General features: G+C 40.4%; 1 protein-coding gene across 5 annotated transcripts in view; it reads right to left on the reverse strand.

Moving 5' to 3' along the window:
- ANTXR1 (ANTXR cell adhesion molecule 1) overlaps positions 1–19,802 on the reverse strand; it is a 245,074-nt gene extending 225,272 nt beyond the window's left edge. For 3 of the 5 annotated variants that reach the window (XM_058428667.1, XM_058428666.1, XM_058428668.1), the window contains exon 1: positions 19,301–19,765. In XM_058428667.1, coding sequence (XP_058284650.1) covers positions 19,301–19,452 — 152 coding nt within the window. In that variant the 5' untranslated portion in view covers positions 19,453–19,765. Of the gene's footprint in view, positions 1–19,300 lie in introns of all 5 variants that reach the window. The other 2 variants (XM_032176723.2, XM_032176725.2) reach the window with 1 other exon arrangement.
- Positions 19,803–22,139: the final 2,337 nt, after the last annotated feature.

Raw genomic sequence — 22,139 nt, forward strand, 5'->3', positions numbered from 1 at the left:
ACTGCATACAGTAACAAAAAGAATGTTATGTGTTAACTTTTGTTCAATTACACATAAGTATTGCATATGTACTGTGTCAAGATGTAAAATGTATTTTTCTTGTGGATCATGATCAAAAAGGTATTACAGCAAAATATGCACTCCTTTCAACTCCACTCTGCCTTTTTCAACAGGCACATGCACACACACACACAACACATGCACACCAGGAGAACCCTAAAAACATTTTCTGATATCAACTATTGGTACTTTTGGTGCAGATTCAACACAAAAGCACTGTTGTTAAGAATACAGACAATGGGTTAGTAACCCAAAAGGTATTTCCCATAATTGAAATGCACAGCTGTGGCTCCGTTTCTCACACTCGCCAGATTCACAGAGATGAAGCCACAGTAGCCACTTTGCATCCCCCAGAAAGATCAAAGGGGGATGGGTCAACATCATTGAGTGAGAGTGGCTGTGGATGATGTCACTTAGGAGGAAGTGACTCAGAATGAGGGCACCAAGGGAGAGGGTTTACAAATATTGTATCACAAAAGCAGCAGGTCCATTGTTGGAAATTTTGGGGGGGTGGGTAGAGAGGAGGGAAAGACAAACAAAGGGAAGAAAATAAAAATCACCCATCTTCCCCCAGCTCAGATAGAACCATTGTCTTCACTGCAATGATTCTACTTTCAGACTTTTCCCCAAGCATCTTCACTTTGTGTATTTACAGGTTATGGTCTCTGCTCTTTTCACTTAATGTCATTATGGTTATGAACAAATTTTTATTTCATTCACTAATCCTTCCCAGCATCACTTGTAACATCTGCATTTTCTCCACTTTATAACTTGTATAATTATAACTTTATAATAGGTATAATTCCTTTTTGTACATGGAGTTGCTTCTACTTTTTCACTATTATAAAAGAATTCTGATGAATATTTTTTAACAATATCTTTACATACATAATGGGGGTAATATTTTGAATTTTGTACTATGCTTTTCTCTTTAGCAACTGCACAGAAAGTGACCCAACACACCCTGGTCAGTCGGAGACATCCATCTGGCAGGAGCCACCCTGGAGCAGTGGGGGATTCTGTTTTTCCAGCAGTGATGCAGAAAGGGGGAAAAAGTTAATATTTGAAATTCAAAATATGATTTTTGCAGCAAGACAACTGGTTTGGAAGCAAGACTTTGTCAAAGAGAGATTTTCTAAATTCCTTTAGCAGTTAAAGAACAAAACTTGAAGGATTAAGATCACAATATAAGGAGGACATAATTTCCTCTTGTGTCATTTGGTGAAGAAATCCATGCCTTAGGGTAGGCAGTACAGCAGAGGGACAGAAAGCCCTTTGCTATCTGAAGATTATGAAAAGAAAAGAGAGAGGGAGAGACAGATGCTAAGAATGAGGGGTTCATGTTTGGCTCTCCAGGAGTCAATTACCCTATGGACTGTCCACACATCAATGTAATTAGACTGTGCAGTGAGGGTGGGCAAGGGAAGGACAAACTGATTTCATTATTGTTTTAATTCAGATGTATTTAACTATAAGCCATAATTTTTTCACATTTATGATTCATTTTCCTCTGTATCAATTAAGATAAGCTACATAATTTGCAGAACCTAGGGTAAAATGAAAATGCAGTGTCTCTTGTTCAAAACTTACAAAATTGAAGATGGCAAGATGGCCCTTAAACCAAGTGCCAGGCCCTTCTAAATGAGAGGCCCTGGGTGACTGACTGCACAGGTCCCATGCCCATGAAGCTGACTCTGGTCTCAATATTTTTGGCCCATTTTATATTCGGTTGCAAATGTTTTCTTAGTCCGGGGGTGGGCAAGCTTTTTCTGTGAAGGGCCGGACAGTAAATATTTCAGGTTCTGGGGGCCATGTGGTCTCCGTGGCAACTACTCAACTCTGCTTTTTGTAGCACAAAAGCGGCTATTGATGGTACATGAACAAAATGAACGTGGCTGTACTACAATAAAATTTTATTTACAAAAACAGGCTGCAGGCCATAGTTTGCCAACCTATGCCCCAGACAATCACTTTCTTTCAGACTTTTTTTTTTCTAAATTTCTATATTCACTGTCATGTCTTTCTCATGACTAGATAATATACAAATCTGTATTTTTTTCCTGATAGTTTTGGTGTACTTTGCTATTGATTTCCTGTCATTTATTGCCGATAATGCAGACTGGAAAAATTGTGCCTTGGGAGATATATGGAGGCATTCTTTGTGACCTAATAAATATTTCATGGGCATTTGAAAGGAAAGTTTATTCTCTGTAGGGTATAGGGTTCAAAATATATTTTGAATATATCCTTGAATGCTTAAGTATTCAGAGATGTCTTTCAGATTCTGCTGAGATATGGTTTTCATCTTTAGCAGTCAAAAAAATTGGAGTTATCTTAAACGTTTCTCAAATATTGAAGCCCTGTTGCATTCCTAGGATAAATTTTACTTGGTCTTAGGATATTATTCTTTTACTATACTGTTAGTTTTTTAACAAAATGTATTTAATTTAAAATTTAAAGTTTTATTCAGAAGCTGGTGGCAAGTTTTGTGTGTATGAAGGTATTATCTTTGGTAGACACGGATATTAGATATATGCTAGCTTCATAAAGTGAATTGAGAAACTATTTTTTCCTGCTGTCTGTATGCATTTAACACTAGTATTGAAATTTTCTGTTCCTTGAAGATGTGACAGAACTTTCCATGAAACCAACTGGTCCAAAATCGAAGGACTCCTTCACAGAGACAAATCCATCTCCTTCAAATACCCAGATTCTATTGGTGAGGGAAAGGCAACATTTGAAAGACTGAGCATTTTACCTAAAGGGATCTTTAAAAATCACCACAATGGACTATTACCACAACTTGGATTCAAAATTTATGGATTTCCCTCCCTCTTGCTACCCAGAAGGTGGACTTAGAAGGAAGAAAAGAGGAGTTTGGGAGCTAAGAATAAACTGCATCTTCTTGCATATGTAAATGTAACATGAGTGATTTTTGCTACCTCGCATAAAAATTTTACATTTTTCATTTTCTCTTGACAATCCATTCTTTCAGTTTTATATTTTGCTACAAAGTCTCACTGATGGCCTTATTATGACTTCTTAACTTTTCTAGAACCATTCCTTCTGTTTCTTTTATGCTATGTCTTTTTCTTATACATTTTTTCATATATATTTTCCATTTCGATGTCAATATTTTTAGGTAATTTTTTCAGTAAGTAATACAATTTTAAAATGTGTATCATTTTGAAGCCTGACTAAGGAATTTAAAATCACATTTCATTCAAGACCTTATAATTATTGAGCTTTTTTGGAACATTTAATGTGTAGAGTAAAAAAACTAACGCCAGTCTGAATCTCACTTTCTTTTTTCTTGAGCCTATTTTTTTTTCTTTGTTGGAAGAATGTAGACTTTACTATTCTTATATTTTAAGAAATTATCAAAGATTGTACAAGTTGTAGACCATTTAAAAAAACTAATTAGGCTGAGTATTTTACCTAAATCTTCCAAATCTAAAGACTCCGATCTTTCTGCAGCTCAGGAAAATTATCTTCCTTTATTATTATTTTTTATTGTATCTCTTGTAAGTGTTCTCTATCCCCAGAATTCTTATTGTGTATATATCGATATCTATATCTATAATATATATATATATATATATATATATATGATATTAGATATCCTGGACCTAGTCTTTGTACTACTTTTCTCTTTTCTCATTATTTTATTTTATTTTATTTGAGACAGGGTCTTGCTCTGTTGCCCAGGCTGAAGTGTAGTGGTGTGAACTTGGCTCACTGCAATCTCCACCTCCTGGGTTCAAGCAATTCTCGTGCCTCAGCCTCCCCAGTAACTGGGACTGCAGGCACGCACCACCACGCCTGGCTAATTATTTTTGTATTTTTAGTAGAGACGGAGGGGGATCTCAACATGTTGCCCAGGCTGGTCTCAAACTCCTGACTTCAAGTAGTCTGCCTACCTTGGCCTTCCAAAGTGCTGGGATTACAGGTGTGAGCCATCGCACCCGGCCTCTTTTCTCATAATTTTAATCTCTGTATCCTTTCAGCTTAAGTTCTGAGGAATTTTCTCAAACTGTCCTCTGATGAACTGAATCTACTTTTTTGCAATATTCAATGTAGTGGTCATTGTTTCTAATGGATTTGAATATTCAGAAACAGTGTATTTTTTCCCCCCAAAGCTTCTTATTTTCAGCTTGTTCCTTTCTCATGACAGACTGCTTTTGTCTGTTGATGCAATATTATTTCAGAATTTATTGAAAATACTATTTAGATATATATTTGCTTAAATTGATTCAATGGTCATTTCCACTTCTTTTGTGTAATAATTATTATATTTTATTTTTTTAAACTTTGATTCACATTTCAGATAATTTCCTGAAGAAAATTATCCCACTCCCCTTTCAAGAAGAATCCATATGTATCTGAAAATGCTTTTTTATTATTTTTCATGTGTAAGTGATATCTTGGCTAGGTATAATATTTTAGTTCATAAATCCATCAGAACTTGTTCATCAAAAATTTTATCCATCATAAAAGATTAATTGTGTCAATCAAAATTCACCATTTAATGTTCAGAGCCTTTGCAGGTACCATGTGTTTTCTTCCCACTTATAAAGTTCTTCTTTTGTCTTTTAAAGATTTTCACCAGGAAATGTCTAAGTATTAGTGTCTTTTAATGAATAATTAATTGAGATTATCACTTGATGAGCCTACTCAATCTGCATTTTCAAATTTTTCTTAAGTCAGAAGAGATTTCTTCTATTAAAGCATTGAAAGTTTCTTCTAGACTATACTTTAGCAATGCAAAGTTATTTGGTCCTTTGAATAGCTATTTTTTCATTCATTATTTATCATTTTATCATTCGTCACTTTCCTCTAACTGCGTTTTCCTCCTCAAATTACGAGAATTCCTGAAACATGCCTGCATCATTTATTTCATTTTCTGCTTTGTCTGTTCTGCTCTTTACTGCTTCTTTGGCGACTTTAAATTTTTCCATATTATTTTCTATTTCCTTAACTGTTCTAGGTCCCTTATCTTCTCATTTCGTATTTTATCTCCTGTTTCACAAATTTACTGTTTTATTTAACTTAATTGAAGTCCTATGGTGCTACAATTGACCTTTTTTTTTTGCTACTGAAAATGCTTTCCATAAATATATTATTCTTCCACCTCAGGAATTTTGTTTAATCACTTATCTTAAGGTGCTAAAGTTTTGTAGGCCCTATTTTCATCCTTGAATGTGGAAAGGTATAACTTGGCTTGGCATTTGCTTCCAAAATAGCTTACACACACACACACACACACACACACACTTGCATCACCTCACACTTATAAACTTCTCTAAGGAATTAATCTGGTGTAAAGGAGTTAGTCTTGATGGCTTAAGTAAGCTCATGTTATTGTTTCATCACTCAGAGGAAAGTGGTGAATGGAATCGACCCCAGTCATTTCCACAAAGGAACTTCACCTTTGCAAGGTTTGTTTGCTTGTTGTGGACATGGTTACATCATTCCAGCTTGCCATATGTAGGGGCTGTTTTGGCCTGGCCTCTACTTCAGGTTCGCATTGTGCTATACCTGGCCTCATTCTTGATCCCTAGTACATCCACATAATTAAACACAAAACTCTGCCGTTTCCCTGGAGGCTCGCGATCTAGCGGGAGGACTCAGCAGCGCTGGACAGGATCACAGTCACAGAGGTGCCCGGTTTTCATAGGCATCTTTTGTGGCTTGGTTTCCCCTTTGGCCCCCACAGAGCAGCTGCCTCTGCATGACGCTGATGCCCAATAGCAACAGAGCTCCAAGGGGATGGTTCTCATCTCTCTCAGGTCCCCACTTGACTGCAAACTCACTTCCAGATCTGGGATTATTCTAGGGGCTCCTCACTGATCTTTCTCTGCATATTTTTTTAAAATTTGGCAACAGAGTTGAAAGTAGACCCTGGCTTGACCTCTTTCATACTCAGTCCATCTGCTTTATTTCTGGTGAATTTCTAACGCATGTGTTGCATGTCAGTGTCAACGCCCTTAGTCTCTGGACCTGATGCAGCGTCTCCTAGGCACTTTCTTCAGACTTTTTCTTTTGGGAGATGGGACAGTTTTAGATGATAGAAGGGAAAGGAATGAGGGAGAAGCTAACTGTTTATGCTCCAGATCTTTTTCTGAAGTCATAAATTTGCTTTCTCATCTCCCATTAAGCCCCTCAGCTCATTAATTTTTAGTTTCTGCTCTTATAATGCCCCAAAACAGCACTTCCAAAAGTCACCAATGCCCTTATTTCTGCTAAAGTATATGGCTTTTTTTCAGTTCTCATCTTGCTGGACCTACTTATAGTATGCCATTTATTGATCAGCAAACTGATATTTGAGTGCCTGGTTGGTCTTTTGGAGTCTATATAAAGATGAATAATTTTGACACTTGACATTTACTGAGTATTTACTAAGCAGCAGGCATTGTGCTGGGCACTTTACATTCATTGCCACTTAATAATAACAGCTAGCATTTCCAGTGTGGCCAAGGCTGTTCTGAGCACAGCCTTATGTGACACATACTATTATTATCTCCCTTTTTCCAGATGAGGAGACTGAGTTCATAGAGAGGTTAAGTAGCTTACTCAAGGACATACAGCTAGTATGTGGTAGGGCTGAGATTTGAACCCAAGTGGTCTAGACTTAGAGTCCATGTTGAAGTCCATGCTTGTCCAAACGCTATGCTCATAAAGTCTTTCTGGGTTTAACCCTGTGCTCTTAACTATTAGGCAACACTGCCTCCCCATGGAAGGGTCAGGAAATGTATAATTACAGTTCAAAGTGTTAGGTGCTAAGATAGTGAGAGGTATTAAAGAACTTCTGCTAATTGTTATGGGAATTTGGGAGTGAGGATTCCAGAAAAGACTTAAAATTAGAGCACTTAAATGGAAGCAGGAGTGCTGAAATGGCTGCCCATTTTAATGGAACAAAGTGTGCAAGTTGCTTTACCTGTTTGACCTTCAATCCCCTTTCCTTTTGATATTGTCTTTTACAATAGTTAATAATCAGGATGACCATATAATTTAAAATCCAAACTGAGACACTTTTGAGAGTAAAAGAAGAAGATATTAATAATTATGCTGACAACAAGCATAGACCAGGCCTGTCCTGGGAAAATTAGGATGTTTGGTCACTCTGTTAACAATGAGCTTTAATGTTTATTTATGCTTAGTGTTGTCTAATAGCATCTGAAGTTTCATTTTACTTTATATTGTTTATTATTGTGACTGGCGTAAAGTTACAGTTAGGAGTCTTCACTTTTCTCTTATTTGCTATAGAATTCTTATTTGCTATATAATTTCTGCAAACCTGGAATCTGCATTATTTTTAATGTCAAGAGTGATGGTAGGCTGACTATGATTCTGATCATAATCCTTTTTCAATCAAGATGTTGGGAAAGCCATCTTCCAGGAGGTCTCTACAGGTATTTATTAATTAGGGCTGCATATCATTAAGCCTCAGGGGAAAAACAGGTCAGGTCACTGGATGAAACCCCACAGGACAAACACTAAGGGTTTTTCCTCTCTATCTCTTGAAAATGGACCACTCCACTGCTTGTCATGCAATATGAGTTGTTATGGGGTTAGGAGATTCTGAATAAGGAAGGAATTTGAATGAAGAAATAACGTAGAAAAGTGGTTGTTCTTCTTATTATTTTTTTCTTACCACAGGGAGCCCGCAACTAGTAATAGAAGGGGACCATGTACTAGTAATCGTCTCAAAGGATAAATGGGCAGGCATCACCTAGGTAAAGATGGGTGTGGTGGTGAAGGGCATTACAGCGAAAGGCAAGAGAGGGCATGGGTTAGTTTGGGGAACTATGCAGTACAGTTTTTTGAAAATTAAAAGATGTGGGATATGGTAAGATATGAAGTTTTGGAAATGCATAGTGACCTGAGCAATAAGAGTCTTGGATATTTTGCTGAAGAGTTTACACTTTATCCTGAAAGAGCTTTGGAAATGTCTAAGGGGTAAGAGGTGAGAGTTAGGGAAGATAGTATCGAGATTAGATTTGTGTTCTAAAAAGATCAATTTTAGAATTGATTGTCAAGAATGCAAGGTGGGGAGAGTGGTAAAGAAAGGAAGCAAAGAGACCAATAACTGGGTGAAAATGGTGAATGCCTGAGCTAAGACAATGACAAGGTAGAGAACAAGGTCAACCTGGGAGAGATATGGCAGTGGATATCATCAGGCTTGAGTGTGAACAAGAGATTACTCTCATATCTCTGGCTTAAGTAGCTGGACTTATAGTGCCACCATTCACCAAGACCATAAATTGCGGAGGAGATGATTTCAGGAGAAAACATCTGAATGATCACCCCTTCCCGCCATTGAAATTCTGTCCCTCCTTGCCTCACTAATACAATTCTTTGCTGGTTCTCTGACTGTTCTGCTTCTTCTCAGCTCTGTTTAGTGTAATTTCTTCTCTTGCCCAGACAATTCCTGTTAGCAATTCCTTTGGGTTGGACTTTGGCCATCTTCCTCTTCAAACTCCACCTCTTCTGGGCATTTTAAAATCCTGATATTATCTTGATATTATTTGTTATCCATACCTGTATTTTCAACTATTACCCTTGGGCTTCAACACTCAAGTTTTTATTTTCAGCTCCAGGGTATCAAGCCAACTGCCTACTCAACATCTCCATGCACATGCCCTACATGTTCAGACTCAGCATGTCCACACCAACTTCTCTTTCCTTCTGATGCCTGCTCCTTACTGTTGCAACCCTTTCCTCTCCCATTCACTCACAGCCAATGGCTCATCCAATCCTGCTGATCCTTAACACAAAAGAGCCCCCAATCTCATTTATTATTTTTTTCCTTCATCCTCACTGCAAACATAGATGATAGATATGTATTTCTAAAACACATACATAAGCTTGACACTTTTGTCCCTAGAAACCTTTAATCTCATAACCTATTCCTGATGGAATAAAATCCAAACTCTTTCCAGATTATTTCCCTGTCACACTCATATCACAAAGAGTATGTGTTAGTTTGCTTTCCTAAATGTTGCCTTTTTCTTTACTTTGTCACCTGACAAAATCCTGATCAACTTCCAAGTTCCAGATCCAAAGTCACCTCCTCTATGAAGCCTTCTAAGTCCCTCTCATCTCAACCAAAATTAAATTATTTCACTGTTTCCCCATCTCTTCTACAAAACTATGAGCTCCTTGAGACTTGGCACTTGTTTTAGGCATTTTTTGATTCCAGAAGTCTAGCACAGCTTGATAAATATTGAATTGATATATTCCTTATCCTAGCCAGGCAGTACTGCTTGGAATCTATGGAGGTATCTTTTGTTAGAGGACCATATTCTGTTTCTCCACTAACACCACCACCACCATGACCACTGCCATCATCATCATTATCATCATCATCATCTCCACCTCCACCACCATCACCATATCACCATCACCATCATCACTACCACCACCATCACTATCATCATTACTAACATTATCATCATTATCACTATCACTAACACCACCACCACCATCACCATTATCCTTATCACCATCATCATCATCTTCATCACAACTATCAACATCACCATAATCACCACTATCACTATCACCATCACCACTACCATCACCATCATCCTTATCATCACGTCCACCTCCACCACCATAACCATCACCATCACCATCACCATCTATCGTCTTAGCACTCATGTGCCAAATGGTTAATTAAAGGTTTTAATCTTTACAACACATTTGTGAGGCAGACATTTTAATGACTATTTTATTAACAATACTGAAGTTCAGAGAGGCTAAATAATTTGCCCAAGGTCACAATGCTTGGTGAAGCGTTGAGCTGATATTTGAAGCTGCAGATGCCTGATTCCGAAGTTGGCCTTCTTAAGCCCTGTATTAAGCATTCCCAAGAGGCACATTTCATGTAGGGAGACTTATGAGAAAGGAAGCAAAGGAGTGTCCTGGCTAGTAAACATCATGGCTTAAATGTATATGTACACACAGCAGGACCTGGCAACACTGAAGGGCAAAACATGGCCTCTCAGCAACCTTTGCTCTTCTGCCTTCATATTGTGTGCGGCTTCTTCTGCCACCATCTAAAATAAGAGCTCTGCCTATAGCCCCGCTCCAAGGTGTGTGCTGCCTCAGCTATATCCTCATGATAAGGCCATAAGCATGAGCCATCATTATGAGGCAGATTTTCTTGTCTTCCTGTTCAGTCTTATGACTCACTGAGGGAGGGACCTGAATCAGAATCACCTGGGAAGCTTTTCCAAAATAACATGTCTGCCTCAGGCCTCTGAAGTTGTGATCTGGCCCTTGGTTGAGAACCTCAGTTTAGCATATTCATTCCCAAGGTCTATAATTTCCACTAGAGCTCTTATCATGGAAGCCTCCCAATTTCTTCCTTCAGACAAATGCCCAGATGTGGTTCTTGGGTGCTAGGAATCAACATCAACGGCATGCCCTGCTCTGACCTGCCTTCTTTTAGTCAGGAGTTCTCAACCAAGGTGGTACCAACCTTAGAAATAAGTATAGAGGCTGTTATTTATTGGTCATCACAATGACCAGAAAGGCTACTGGTATTTAGAAAGCAAGGATGAGGAATGCTAAAGCATCCCACAGTCCATCACAATGAAACACTGTCCCATCAAAAATGCCAACAGCACCCTCATTGAGAAGCACTAGTCGGAGCCCAGATACTCTTGATTCAAACTCGGAATCAGCCCCTGCAGTGTACAGGCATCCTCTGAGCTCTGCTACTGCAGTGGTCTGTGTTCCATGGCCTGCTGTCTTTCCCCAGCCTTTCAAATTCCCTCATATTTCATAAACTATGGAAAAAGAAAGTTTTATCTTTCAAATACATTCATTTAATACTTAGGTGGCAGGAGAGCATGTCTAATCTCCATTTCTACTTTCCATTTAATCTAATTTAATCTCCCGCCCACCTCACTGAATATTTCATCTAAAGTATGCGGAGAATGGGGAAGGGAGGAAAAGAGAAGGAGCTATCATTGCCTCTTGGGCATATTTGAAACATCACATCTGACAGTAATTCTAGGTTGATGAATGCTGTATATCCAAGACTTGGCTCAAAACTGACCTTTCTCCAGAAGTCTTATCTCTTTATTCTCTCTCAATAGCTACTTCTTTCTTGCTTATTCAAGCCAAAGCAAGCTATAATTATACGTTTTAAGTAGAAGCTTTTATTGTCCACCCATATCTGGCTTTCCCTTCCATCTAGGCACATGGAGGATTATTCTTCAAGTCTTTTTCCATAGAGTGAGGCTATCTGACCAGTTCTGACCAATGGGCTGTGAGTAGAAGGACGCACGTCACTTCTGGCTGGAGAATTTCATGGCCAGCGAGACATCATCTAGTATTCTCTTCCCTCTCAGCCTTGATGGTGGCAGGAGGTATCAGGAAGGAGTCTCCACCAGCCTGGCTCCCAGAACCATCACCATAAGACGAGCCCCGCTGACTCCTATCAGACATGTAGTATATGCAGAGAATAAAACTTTGTTGTTTTGTGTAACTGAGATTCAGGGGTTATTTGTTATCACAGCATAACCTGACCTACCTTGATTGATTCAATGTTCTTTTGCATATTTAGATTCTTTTTATCTTTGGGCATAGATTATGAGTCAGAGGGGCTTGGGTTTGAGGCTTAGTTTCACCACTCAGAGTGACCTTGGGTAACCTCTCTAAACCTCGGTCTCCTCATCTGTGAAATGGTAATGATGACTATACAGACCTCATACAGGCAAAGTGTTTACTATAGTGTCTGGCAGGTAGCAAGGGCTCAGTAAATGTTACTTCTTATTTCTTATTGATCTAAAATTGACTTTACTTGGCCCCTTTCCCAAATCCTCATTGAAGCCTTTAGCTTTGGCTGCCTGGAGTCCTTCTAACACTTTTCTCCATAAACACCTGACAGCCTGGGACTTCTTCCTGTTTATTTTGCATTCCTTGCACCTCGCATAGCAGGACATTGCTTGCAATAGGCATTGTTTTATCCACGCCTGTATTGGAGTACACACTTGTGATCAAAACTGAGTATGTCATCTATGCCAAATGAATGGAAGAATATGCTGAGTCAAATTGGAGAAATCTAATTACTTTTTCAGTATGAACCTGACGTGTCTGAAAAACATGTCAACAAATGTTCAAATACACTCTTTGTCTTTTATTGCAGAGTAATCAGTGGGAGAGGCGAGATCCAGTCTCTTGGCCGCATACCAAACATAGACACACGTTCTAAATTAGCATAGAGCAAATCCCATTTGCATTTATGTGACAGCCAAGTCTCCCTAATTGATCCCAGAATTTGTTTCTGGACCACTAGGAGTCCTTTAGCATTTGGACATAATTACAGGTTATCTTGGGACAGGTGTCTTCCTCCAACACTGCTTGACACTGAGTTTAACCAGGTCTCCATAGCTAAATAGAGTAGAGGTAGTCACTTGGCTGACCCAGACAAACACAAAACAAAACAAAACAAAACAAAACAGTTTTGCCTTATTTATTTTTATTTTTGACCCATATGCCAAACCATCCAATTTGCAGGCAGTTCTACCAACTATTGCCTGGCCTGAAAGGCCCTCTCCAAATGTGGAACTTAATTGGAGGAGCATTTAAAACCGAGTATTAAGTCCACCTCAATGCAAAAATAATAATAATAAAAGAAATTCCTGGCCCCGATAACTATTTTTCTGATGCCCTTTAAAATTATTATTGTAAAAGATAGTGTGGCGATTAATCAAAGACCTAAAGACAGAAATACCATTCGACCCACCAATCTCATTACTGAGAATATACCCAAAGGAATATAAATTGTTCAATTATAAAGACACATGCATGCATATGTTCATTGCAGCACTATTCACAATAGCAAAGACATGAAATTTAGGTTGCTAAATGCCCATCAATGATAGATTAGACAAAGAAAATGTGGTATATATACACCATGGCATTTTATGCAACTATAAAAAAGGAGATGATGTCCTTTGCAGGAACATGGGTAGAGCTGGAGGCTATTATCCTTAGAAAACTAACGCATGAACAGAAAACCAAACACCGCATGTTCTCACTTGTAAGTGGGTGCTAAACAGTGAGAACACATGGACACATAGAGGGGAACAACAGACACTGGGGCCTGTTGGAGGGTGGAAGGTGACAGGAGGGAGAGGATCAGGAAAAATAACTAATGGGTACTAGGCTTAATACCTCGGTGATGAAATAATCTGTACAATAAAGTACAACAAAACTCCATGACACATTCTTATGTAATTTCTTTTTTTAACATCTTTTATTTTAAGTTCGGGGGTACATATGCAGGATGTGCAGGTTTGTATGTACCCCTGAACTTAAAAGTTGAAAAAAAGAAATTAGAGTATGAAATGAGAAAAGAGGAGATAAAATTGTTGTTTGCAGATTATATGATTATATATCCAGAAAAGCCAAGAGAATCAACTAGGAAATTGAAACAGTAAAATAATTCACAACAAAATCAACACAGATACTTGTACTCTTTATATGTCTAAGAGCAAACAAGTTAAAATGGAAGAAAATTTCCCATTACAATAACCAAAATGATCAAATACTTAGGAATGAAATTAACAATAAATATACAAGATTTATATGAATTAAAATCTAAAAACATAAAAAATATCTGACTGTAGCATCTTCAAGGTGCCTTCTACTGAACTCTTTGCTTTCCTTATTCAGAGCCAATTTTGCAGACACTAAGCCATCTTCCAATGTATTTCTGAAAATAAGCTACATCTGTGTGTTTTAGCATATTTACAGACTTCAATTTCCCTTTTCTATCAGATTCAGTCTGAACAAATTACTAATTTATCATAATAAAATGTCCTGAACACACCTTAAAGTCTGACTCATCAATTAACCCCCTAGATCTCTGGAGCATTTCTCTGGGTTGCAGGGGGTTGGAGTTCCTGATACTTTCCATCAACTACAGCTGATTGAACAGCAGAGCAGTAGCTCCTCAATTAAGTAACCTTAATCGCCTTATGCACCATGATTTACTGAAACTCTGATGTGGGGATTTTGAATTCCTGGAATCTACCCAGTTCCTCTAGTTGTATTGCCACGTGCTTCTCATTATGGCCCAGCTGTACAAGGAAGATGAGTGGAAAGAGCTGGTCTGGGAGTCAAGGGCAGGCACTGTCCTAGCTCTGTCGTGATCTAATCCTAGGTCCTTGGGCGAGTCACTTAACCCAGTGGACTGAACAAAGGTTTTCTTATCTTCAAATTAGGGACAGTCATGCTTTGCCCTACCTACCGAACAAGGTTGTCTTTGGGACTCTTGTGAGAGAGCATGAGTCTGCAAGACTCACACAAGTTCCCAATCCAGTATTTCTTTTGTAAGTTAGTAGTTGGGAACTCAGAAGATATTTTCCCAGAAAAAAGCCAGTACTATACCTGGTGGTGAAGTTTCCAGTCTAATGCTACAAAAATCTGTCTGATGATCCTGTCCCTGGAGTACAACACATAACAACGGTCCTGCAAATCAGCACCAGCATCGTCCAGGTGTGGGTGCTGTGGTTGGAACTCTGGGGGAGTGGCAACATGGAGTCCCTTTGTACAGTGGAAGAACGAGAAAATTGGTGCCGAACAGAAGGGAAGTGGCAGGGGGAGTCGGAGGTCTTACGGGGAAGGAGCACATGGTGAGCCTGTGGGGGGCCTTTAGACACATAAGGATTTATTAGGTGCAGAAAATGAATGACAGGCAGTGGCTTTGGAAAGTCCTATAAATAAAGCTGCTCAGCATTTACTCCTGCCCTCCAGCCCACCATCTCCACTCCTCCTGCTCTCTTTCCCACATTCTATTTTTGAAGTCTTCAGAGCACACATAACATAGCCAGCCACTTGAGATTCAGGATGCAGAATCCACTTTCTCCATTCAAGTGACTAATAGCTCCATGTAAAATAGGCCAATATGTAATACATAAACATATACATAATAAGAGAGGGTGGGGGGTGCTGTGAAAGAGGGAAGGTACAGTTATGTCTGTGGGTTGGTCAAATGGGTGCATTCATCTTGGAAGATCCCCTGGAAGACTTAAAAGAGACTAGCTGCTTCTTTGCTTTTTGTTGAACAGAGCCTTCCAAATCTAACTTTTCAAATCCCTGATTGAATTCCCAGCAATCTATTTTTCCTGACTATAACCAGAAAAGCATGTTTAAGTGAACATGAAATTCCATCAGTATAAAGCCTTGTGCAGCCCAGTCCACCAGCCCAGTCGCCAAAGCCACTAATAATGCCCTATTGTGTTACTGTGGTATTTTCTAGGTTATCATTATGAAGTCTTTGCTCCTGGTTGAGAAAACATGACGTTCCATTAAATGTATAATCTGGGTTCCCTCCAGGCCAGAGATGCAGCTTGCTTAAAGCTGAAATGAGCTGAGATTTAATGTCATGGAAAAGAGAACCAGTTGCAGGGGAAAAGGGAGTTGCAGGGATTGGGAGAAGAATGGTGGATTCAGTCCCCTATGATCCCTCGGTTTCAGACTGTAGACAGTGTCTTGCCAGCCAAAGGATCTAAGAAGCCCAAGGAAAAAAATGAGTCAGCATTTTTTTCACTTTCCACTCTGACTGTGGTTGGGTGCTGGACAGCACTGCGTGAGGAGGTTCTTTCTAGGACAGAAGATCATGTCTTTAGCGACCACCCAGGGATCTGTTTGCCACCACTGCTTTTTGGCCCATCCCCTAGCTCTGGACTCATCAATCTCATAAATTAGCCTGGATCGAGATGGTAAGCTGGTGGAGTGTGCACTATCGCACCAAGTTCTAGCAAGTTTTTCATTCAGCACAAAAATATCCTTCTCTTCCAGCAACAGAACAGCTAAACGAAGTCAGAGGCATCCACCTGAATGTCTGTAAAGGTCTCCCCACCATTTCTTTTCCTGGAGCATTTTTGGGTTCCCAATGTGCTTCAAAGAATCCTGTGGTGCACTTAGACATTTACTCCAGGATTAAATATAAAAGCAGCAGCATCCTTTACAATAGCAAGGGGCTTGGAAGTCAGCACGCTGGTTAGAGACCCACTTGACATGATTTTTAAAACAAATTCAAAATAACTTATTTTTGTTGAATATAAAAGTAATGTATGTTCAGTACAGAAAAATTAAGAAAAACATGTAAACAAAATTTAAAATTCTACCTGCTGGAGACAAATAGTACTACCATATTGGTAAATAGAGACATACACATGTGTGTGTTTAACTTTTTAAACAGGTGGAATCATAACGCAGATGACGTTTGGTAATTGCATTTTCATCTAAAAGTGTATAGTATATTACGAATTACGTATTTCTCCTAAAATAGCTTACAAGCTTGTATAACATGCAATGCAGATTCAATACTATGCATATATCATACCTTAGTAAATCTGCTGCTGTTAGACACATGTAATCCTCAGCTTTTTATTATAAACAGCACCTCCATAAACATACATGTAGGTACTTCTTTGTGACTATTTGGATTTTTTTCTTTAGGACATGAAATTGCTTGATGGAAAGGTAGACCCCTCATTTTTTAAAAGCATTTGATACATGTCGCCAAATTATCTTCTTGCCTGCACTATCCAGTATGGTAGCTACATGTGGCTATTAAAGTTCAAATTAGTTAAACTTATATAAAATTAAAAATTCACTTCCTTAATCGCACTAGCTACATTTCAAGTGCTCGAGTCACATATGGCTAGTAGCTACTGTATTGAACAGCGCAGATATAGAACTTTTCCACCAACCTAGAAAGTTCTACTGGGCAGCACAAGTCTAGAAAGACTGCACCAATTTACATTTTCCCTAGTAAGAAATGACAGTGCCTACCTCCCATAAATTGGCCAATACTGAATATTATAATTTTTAAAAAGTTTTTGCCAACCTAACAAAAATGATATTGTTTTATTTTTTTCATTTCTTTGATTAATAATGACCTTTTTGGTTCATTTATTGACTCTCATATTTTTTTCTCTTGTGAATTATGTGTTTAGGCTATTTCCTATTGGGATTTTGCTTTTAGTGCTTTTTACATATGAAAATCAATCTTAAGAGAGTGATTTATGTGGCAATAGTTATTGTAACTTCTTATGTTTTTCATGGCTTATTTTTCATTTAGAGAAGTGTAAAATTTTAATATATTCAAATCTCTTTATTTTCCTTTACAGTTTCTTCCTTGTCATGTTTTAAAAGCTCTAAACCTAAGATTACAGTAATATTCATCTAAATTATCTTCTAGTTCTTTGATCATTTCATTCTAAATATTTAGATTTTCAATCTTTCTGAAATTTATTTTTGTGTGTGGTTTGTAAAGTATAAATCTAACCTTTTTCTTTCTCCATGTTATCAATCACTTGTCCAGGAACCATTTTTTTTAATTAATGAATCATTATATACTGATTTGAAATTCCACTAAATGTTTACATGTATTTGGATCTACATGTACTTGTCTTTTTAGATTTTCTACTCTATCCACCTATTCTCTGGCCTTTACCATCCTGCTTTTATTAATTTACATTATAATACATTTTAATATTTGGAGAGAGAATATGGCTTCATTATTCTTTTCCAAAAATGTTTCAGCTCTTTTTATCTGTTTATTTATTTATTTATTTATTTATTTATTTATTTTTGCTGAGATAAGCCTAGAATCATTTTGTTAAATTCTTATCATCAAAACAAACTCTTTCAGAACTTTGACTGCAAAGTTGAATTCAATTTCTAAATTAATTTGGGGAAAACTGGTTATCTCTACAGTATCCATATCTCTATAGTATCTCTACAGTCATCCATTCAGAAACATGGTGATTCGGTCCCTTTTTTTTTTTTTAGATTTTCTTGAATATCATTCTGAATTGGCTTTTTAAAAAAGCACGGAGGAGGAGCACCTCCGACTGTTTTCATGCACTGTCTCTGAGTCTGTGAGCTGAGGCTCCCAGCCACTAGAAGTAACAAAAGAAATTCCATTCCTTAGCACTGGAGCATATTTTCAGTATCCACCTTCTCATAAATCTGCAGAAAAGAAATCTCACTTTTCATCCAAAGAATCTGGAGTTCAAAACAGCCTTTACGGAAAAATCAAACTCCAGGGGCAACTGCAAAGCACATTTGGTGTCTAGCTAGCCAGCTTATTTTGCAGGACTCTTTTTCCAAGTCCTAAATACTTTCCAGTCTGTGAAATCCATCTCCCTACCACTATAACAGCAAAGCGCCTCTCCTGGCACTGGAGAGCTCACTCAGTTTTAATGAGCACGGATCTTCTGTGAGGGGCTTTTTATCGTTGAAGCTGGTTTTCAGCAGATAGCGTGAAGCTTCCTTGGGTGATTGCGGCTTGGCAAACTTATGCGTATTTAGGAAGTGCTTCATTGGTCAGAATTCAGCTCTCCCTTGAGCAAATCCTAAAGCCTAACCACTATCCATTTTTATGCAAGGAAACCAGGGCTCCTGCACCTCCCTGGTAGCCCACCAGTCAAATGGCCAAGAGCTTGAATTCACCTACATCTGGGGTTCTCAAGTCGAAGGAGAGGGACATTTGGCAATGTCTACAGGCATTTTTAGTTGTCACCACTAATAAGGAAGGAGTGGGTGGCAGGGCATGTTACTGGCATCCAGTGGGCAGAGGCCAAGGATGCTGCTAAACATCCTACAACCCACAGGACAGCCCCCACCTCAAAGAATTACCAGGTTTCAGTCTCAGAAGTGCCAAGGTTAAGAAACTCTGCCTTTCATTTTCACTCAGTGCCCGGTGAGAAGTATGCATTACATGATTAGGAGCAAAGATAATGCCTTCCGTGGGGCAGCATTTCAAAACAAAACAAAACAAAACAAAAATGCAACGATTGGCTTTAAAATGCCCAAGCCTCCAACTTTAGGAGTACCTGTGCCTGCAAGTTCTGTCTTTGGTGAGCAAGCCTTTCCCACCAACACGGGAGGGAGTCACAGAAACTCAGCAAGACAATAGCATCCTCCAAGCCCCTTGCATGCTCCTGGGACACAGAAAGCAAGACAGAAAAGAAGTCTGTCCCCTTCCGAGCAAGCAGCGTCGCCTCGGCTGCGGGCTCTGGAGCCGAGGCTGGGAGGAGCGCGCCCCAACAAAGGCGCAGCACTCCGCCGCCGCCGGCCGCGCCGTCCCTCTGCGCCCCTGGAGATGCGCGCCTGTCCCCAGGCGACCCTGCCAACAAGCCCGGCCCGGGGCGAAAGCGTCCTCGCCCGCTTATCCGGGGTGGGGGGGACAACTCGCGGCACTTACTTGTCCAAAATGAAGTACAGGTCAAATCCGCCGTAGCAGGCTGGACCCCCATCCTCCCTGCGTCCCCCTTGCCCGGCGCAGATGAGCACCAGAGTGGCCAAGGAGAGCCACTGGAAGCCGATGCCGAGGGCTCTCCGCTCCGCCGTGGCCATGGCCCGCAGCCCGGGGAGAGCAGGGTCCGCTCCTTCCCACGCTCCGCGAACTCGCCACGACCCTCAGGGACGCGCCATCCGCGGGCCCCTCCTCGCGGGTCCTTTATTCCCCCTCGCTCCCTTGCAACTCCCCGGAAGCAATTGTCTGGAGGAGTTCAAGGTTTTCCCTCTGGTTTCCGCTCCGATGCTGTTTCTGGGTTTCGGGTTTCAAGGATCCCAATCCTCCGCTTCTTTAAAGGGGAGGGCTGCCTCGGTCCGGGGCCGCCGGGCAGCTCCCGAGGCCGCGCCGAGCTTTTGCAATGGAAAGAGTTCCGTCCCGACGGTTCTTTGTCCCAGATTTTAAATATGATGGGATGGGTTTTCAAATTGTTCTTGGTGGGGGGAGTGCTTTGCCTTCTCTCCCTCTCTGCCCCCCTTTCGCGTTCTTACGGGGAAGAAAGTTCAAAGGCTGCCACCTTGTGGACAAAGGCGGCGAAAGCACGCGTGGGACCCGCGGGAGTGCGGCGGGGGCGGGGGCGCTTCCAGGCTTCGCGTGTAAATTTCCTTGTCCTTACCATTCTCATGTGAGCTGTGCGTGTTTTCTTACTCCTTCCTTCTTCCCACGCACTTTCCCTTTCTTTTTCCATGACCGCCTCTCCATTCTCTGTAGTCCTTCTATTCCTTCTTTTCCTTTCCTATCCTGCATTTTTTGATAAGGTCACTAAACATTGGATGAGAACTTGTTTCCTCCAAGCACGGTGACTCCGGCTCCCCAGGCTAGGACCTTCGCAAACAAGCCATTGTGCAGATGAAGTAGGGGAAAACGGGCTCTTTGTGGTCTGAGTCATCAGAGTGACCTTACACGGTCTTAGTCTGGACCATAAAAGAGACTGCTGGGGTCCGGTCTGAAAGCATCACACACAGCCCCGCAGAGTGTGGTACTCAGGGCTGCTCCCGGCAAGGAACAGCTGAGCCTTCTAGATTGCCACCATCTCCATCTTTTAGAGATTCTATGATAATAATTCTTCTTTTCAGCCTGTGAACTTTGACATTTTCTCTCTATCTTTGATTTAGGATGGAGGAAGTAAACAGCTTACAAGAGTAGAGATGGTCCAAGCAGTTTGGAATTGGCAGGGAAGTTCTGTGCTAGCCTCTCTAAATTGGAGAATCAGCCTCTGAGCCCCAGTTCCGAGTGGTACCCCAGTTCTAGCTTCCTATTGTCTTCCACTCTGGGAGCCCTCAGTGCATACGCATGTACTGTTTTCCCAGGATTCTTCCTCCAGACACACATCCTCCCCTCCACTTGTGTGCCTCCCAGACCCTTATACCCCAATGTGACAGTCCACGGTGGTTTCCCCCAACATGTGTACCATGGAATCCTAGTGTCTTGGAATGCTCCACTAACCAATAATCATGTTGTCAAATCAGCCTTGAAGATTTGTCATGCATAGCACTGACCTGCCTCCAAAATGAACCCAGTGTTTCTCACCTCCTGGAATTCACACCCCTTCCACCTTGGGTGAGATTGACCTGTGAGTAATTTAAGAAGATGGTGTGTGGCTTCTGAGGATAGGCCATGAGAGATGTTGTGGTTTTTCCCTTCTCTCTTGGATCACTCACTGTAGGAGAGCCCACTGCCATGTCGTGAGAACACACAAGCAGCCCCAAGGAGGGGTCCGTGTGGTAAGGACCTGAGATCCCTGCTGGCAGCCAACACCACTTTGCCAACGTTGTGAGTGACCCATCTTGGACATAGGTCCCTGAGCTCCTGTGAAGCCTTCAGCTAACTGCAGCCCTGTCTGACATCTTGACTGCAACCTCATGAGAGACCCCAAACAAGAACTACCCAGCTAAGCCATTCCCTGATTCCTGACCTACAGAAATAAGTGAATTTTTATTAGTGTTTTAAGTCTCTAAGTTTGGGGGCAATTTTAAATGTAACAAAAGATAACTAATACATGCCTAGTATCATATTAAAGCCTTGAGAATTTCTGTAAGAAAAAAAAATTGCTGAATTGTGTTTCCCAGACTTACTTGACCATGAAACTGTTGTTTTATAGATAACATGTATTAAACCCATACTTTGGGGATTATTGCTCTCAGGAAAAAAATAATTGGAGAGAGATTAAAATACCCTAACCATCCAAGTCTTCCTCTTCCATATCTTCTTTCTCCTCAAAGGATTGAAAACCCATGCTGACCCCACTGCAGCTCGATGACTTGAAAGACAGTGAGGAAATCTATAGAAATCAGTTGGGTAAGGGAAAGCAGAAACACTGGCGGGAGCTAGTAAGAGAAGAAAAGGGATATGACAATGTGATGGAGAGAGTGTTTATGGGATTAGCAAGGAATAGGAAAGGGCTTGAATGTGGAAAGCGGGTGGAGGGGCGAGAGGAATCAGGGAAGCATTAAGAGTGTCTTCTCTCACCCTCATGCCCCCAGGGCCATCTCAGGTTGTTTAGAGTTTAGGTGACAGAGGAATGTGTTGAGAGCTTTACAGGCAAAATAGTTTAGGAAATTACCCCGGAAGGAAGCAGGGGGTGTCCTGATAGAGCTCTTCAAAGTTACAGACACCATTATCCAAGATAGATGAGGGCATAGTTCTTCCAGGGGAGGGAGGAGAGAGGATATTCCATGGGAAACAAAGGTATGGGGAAGGGGAGAAAGAGCAAGAGGCACCTCTGGACAAACATGATATTTTCCAGGGC

This window comes from Hylobates moloch, unplaced genomic scaffold (genome assembly GCF_009828535.3).
Source record: "Hylobates moloch isolate HMO894 unplaced genomic scaffold, HMol_V3 SCAFFOLD_15, whole genome shotgun sequence".
In the NCBI taxonomy this organism is placed as follows: Eukaryota; Metazoa; Chordata; class Mammalia; order Primates; family Hylobatidae; genus Hylobates; species Hylobates moloch.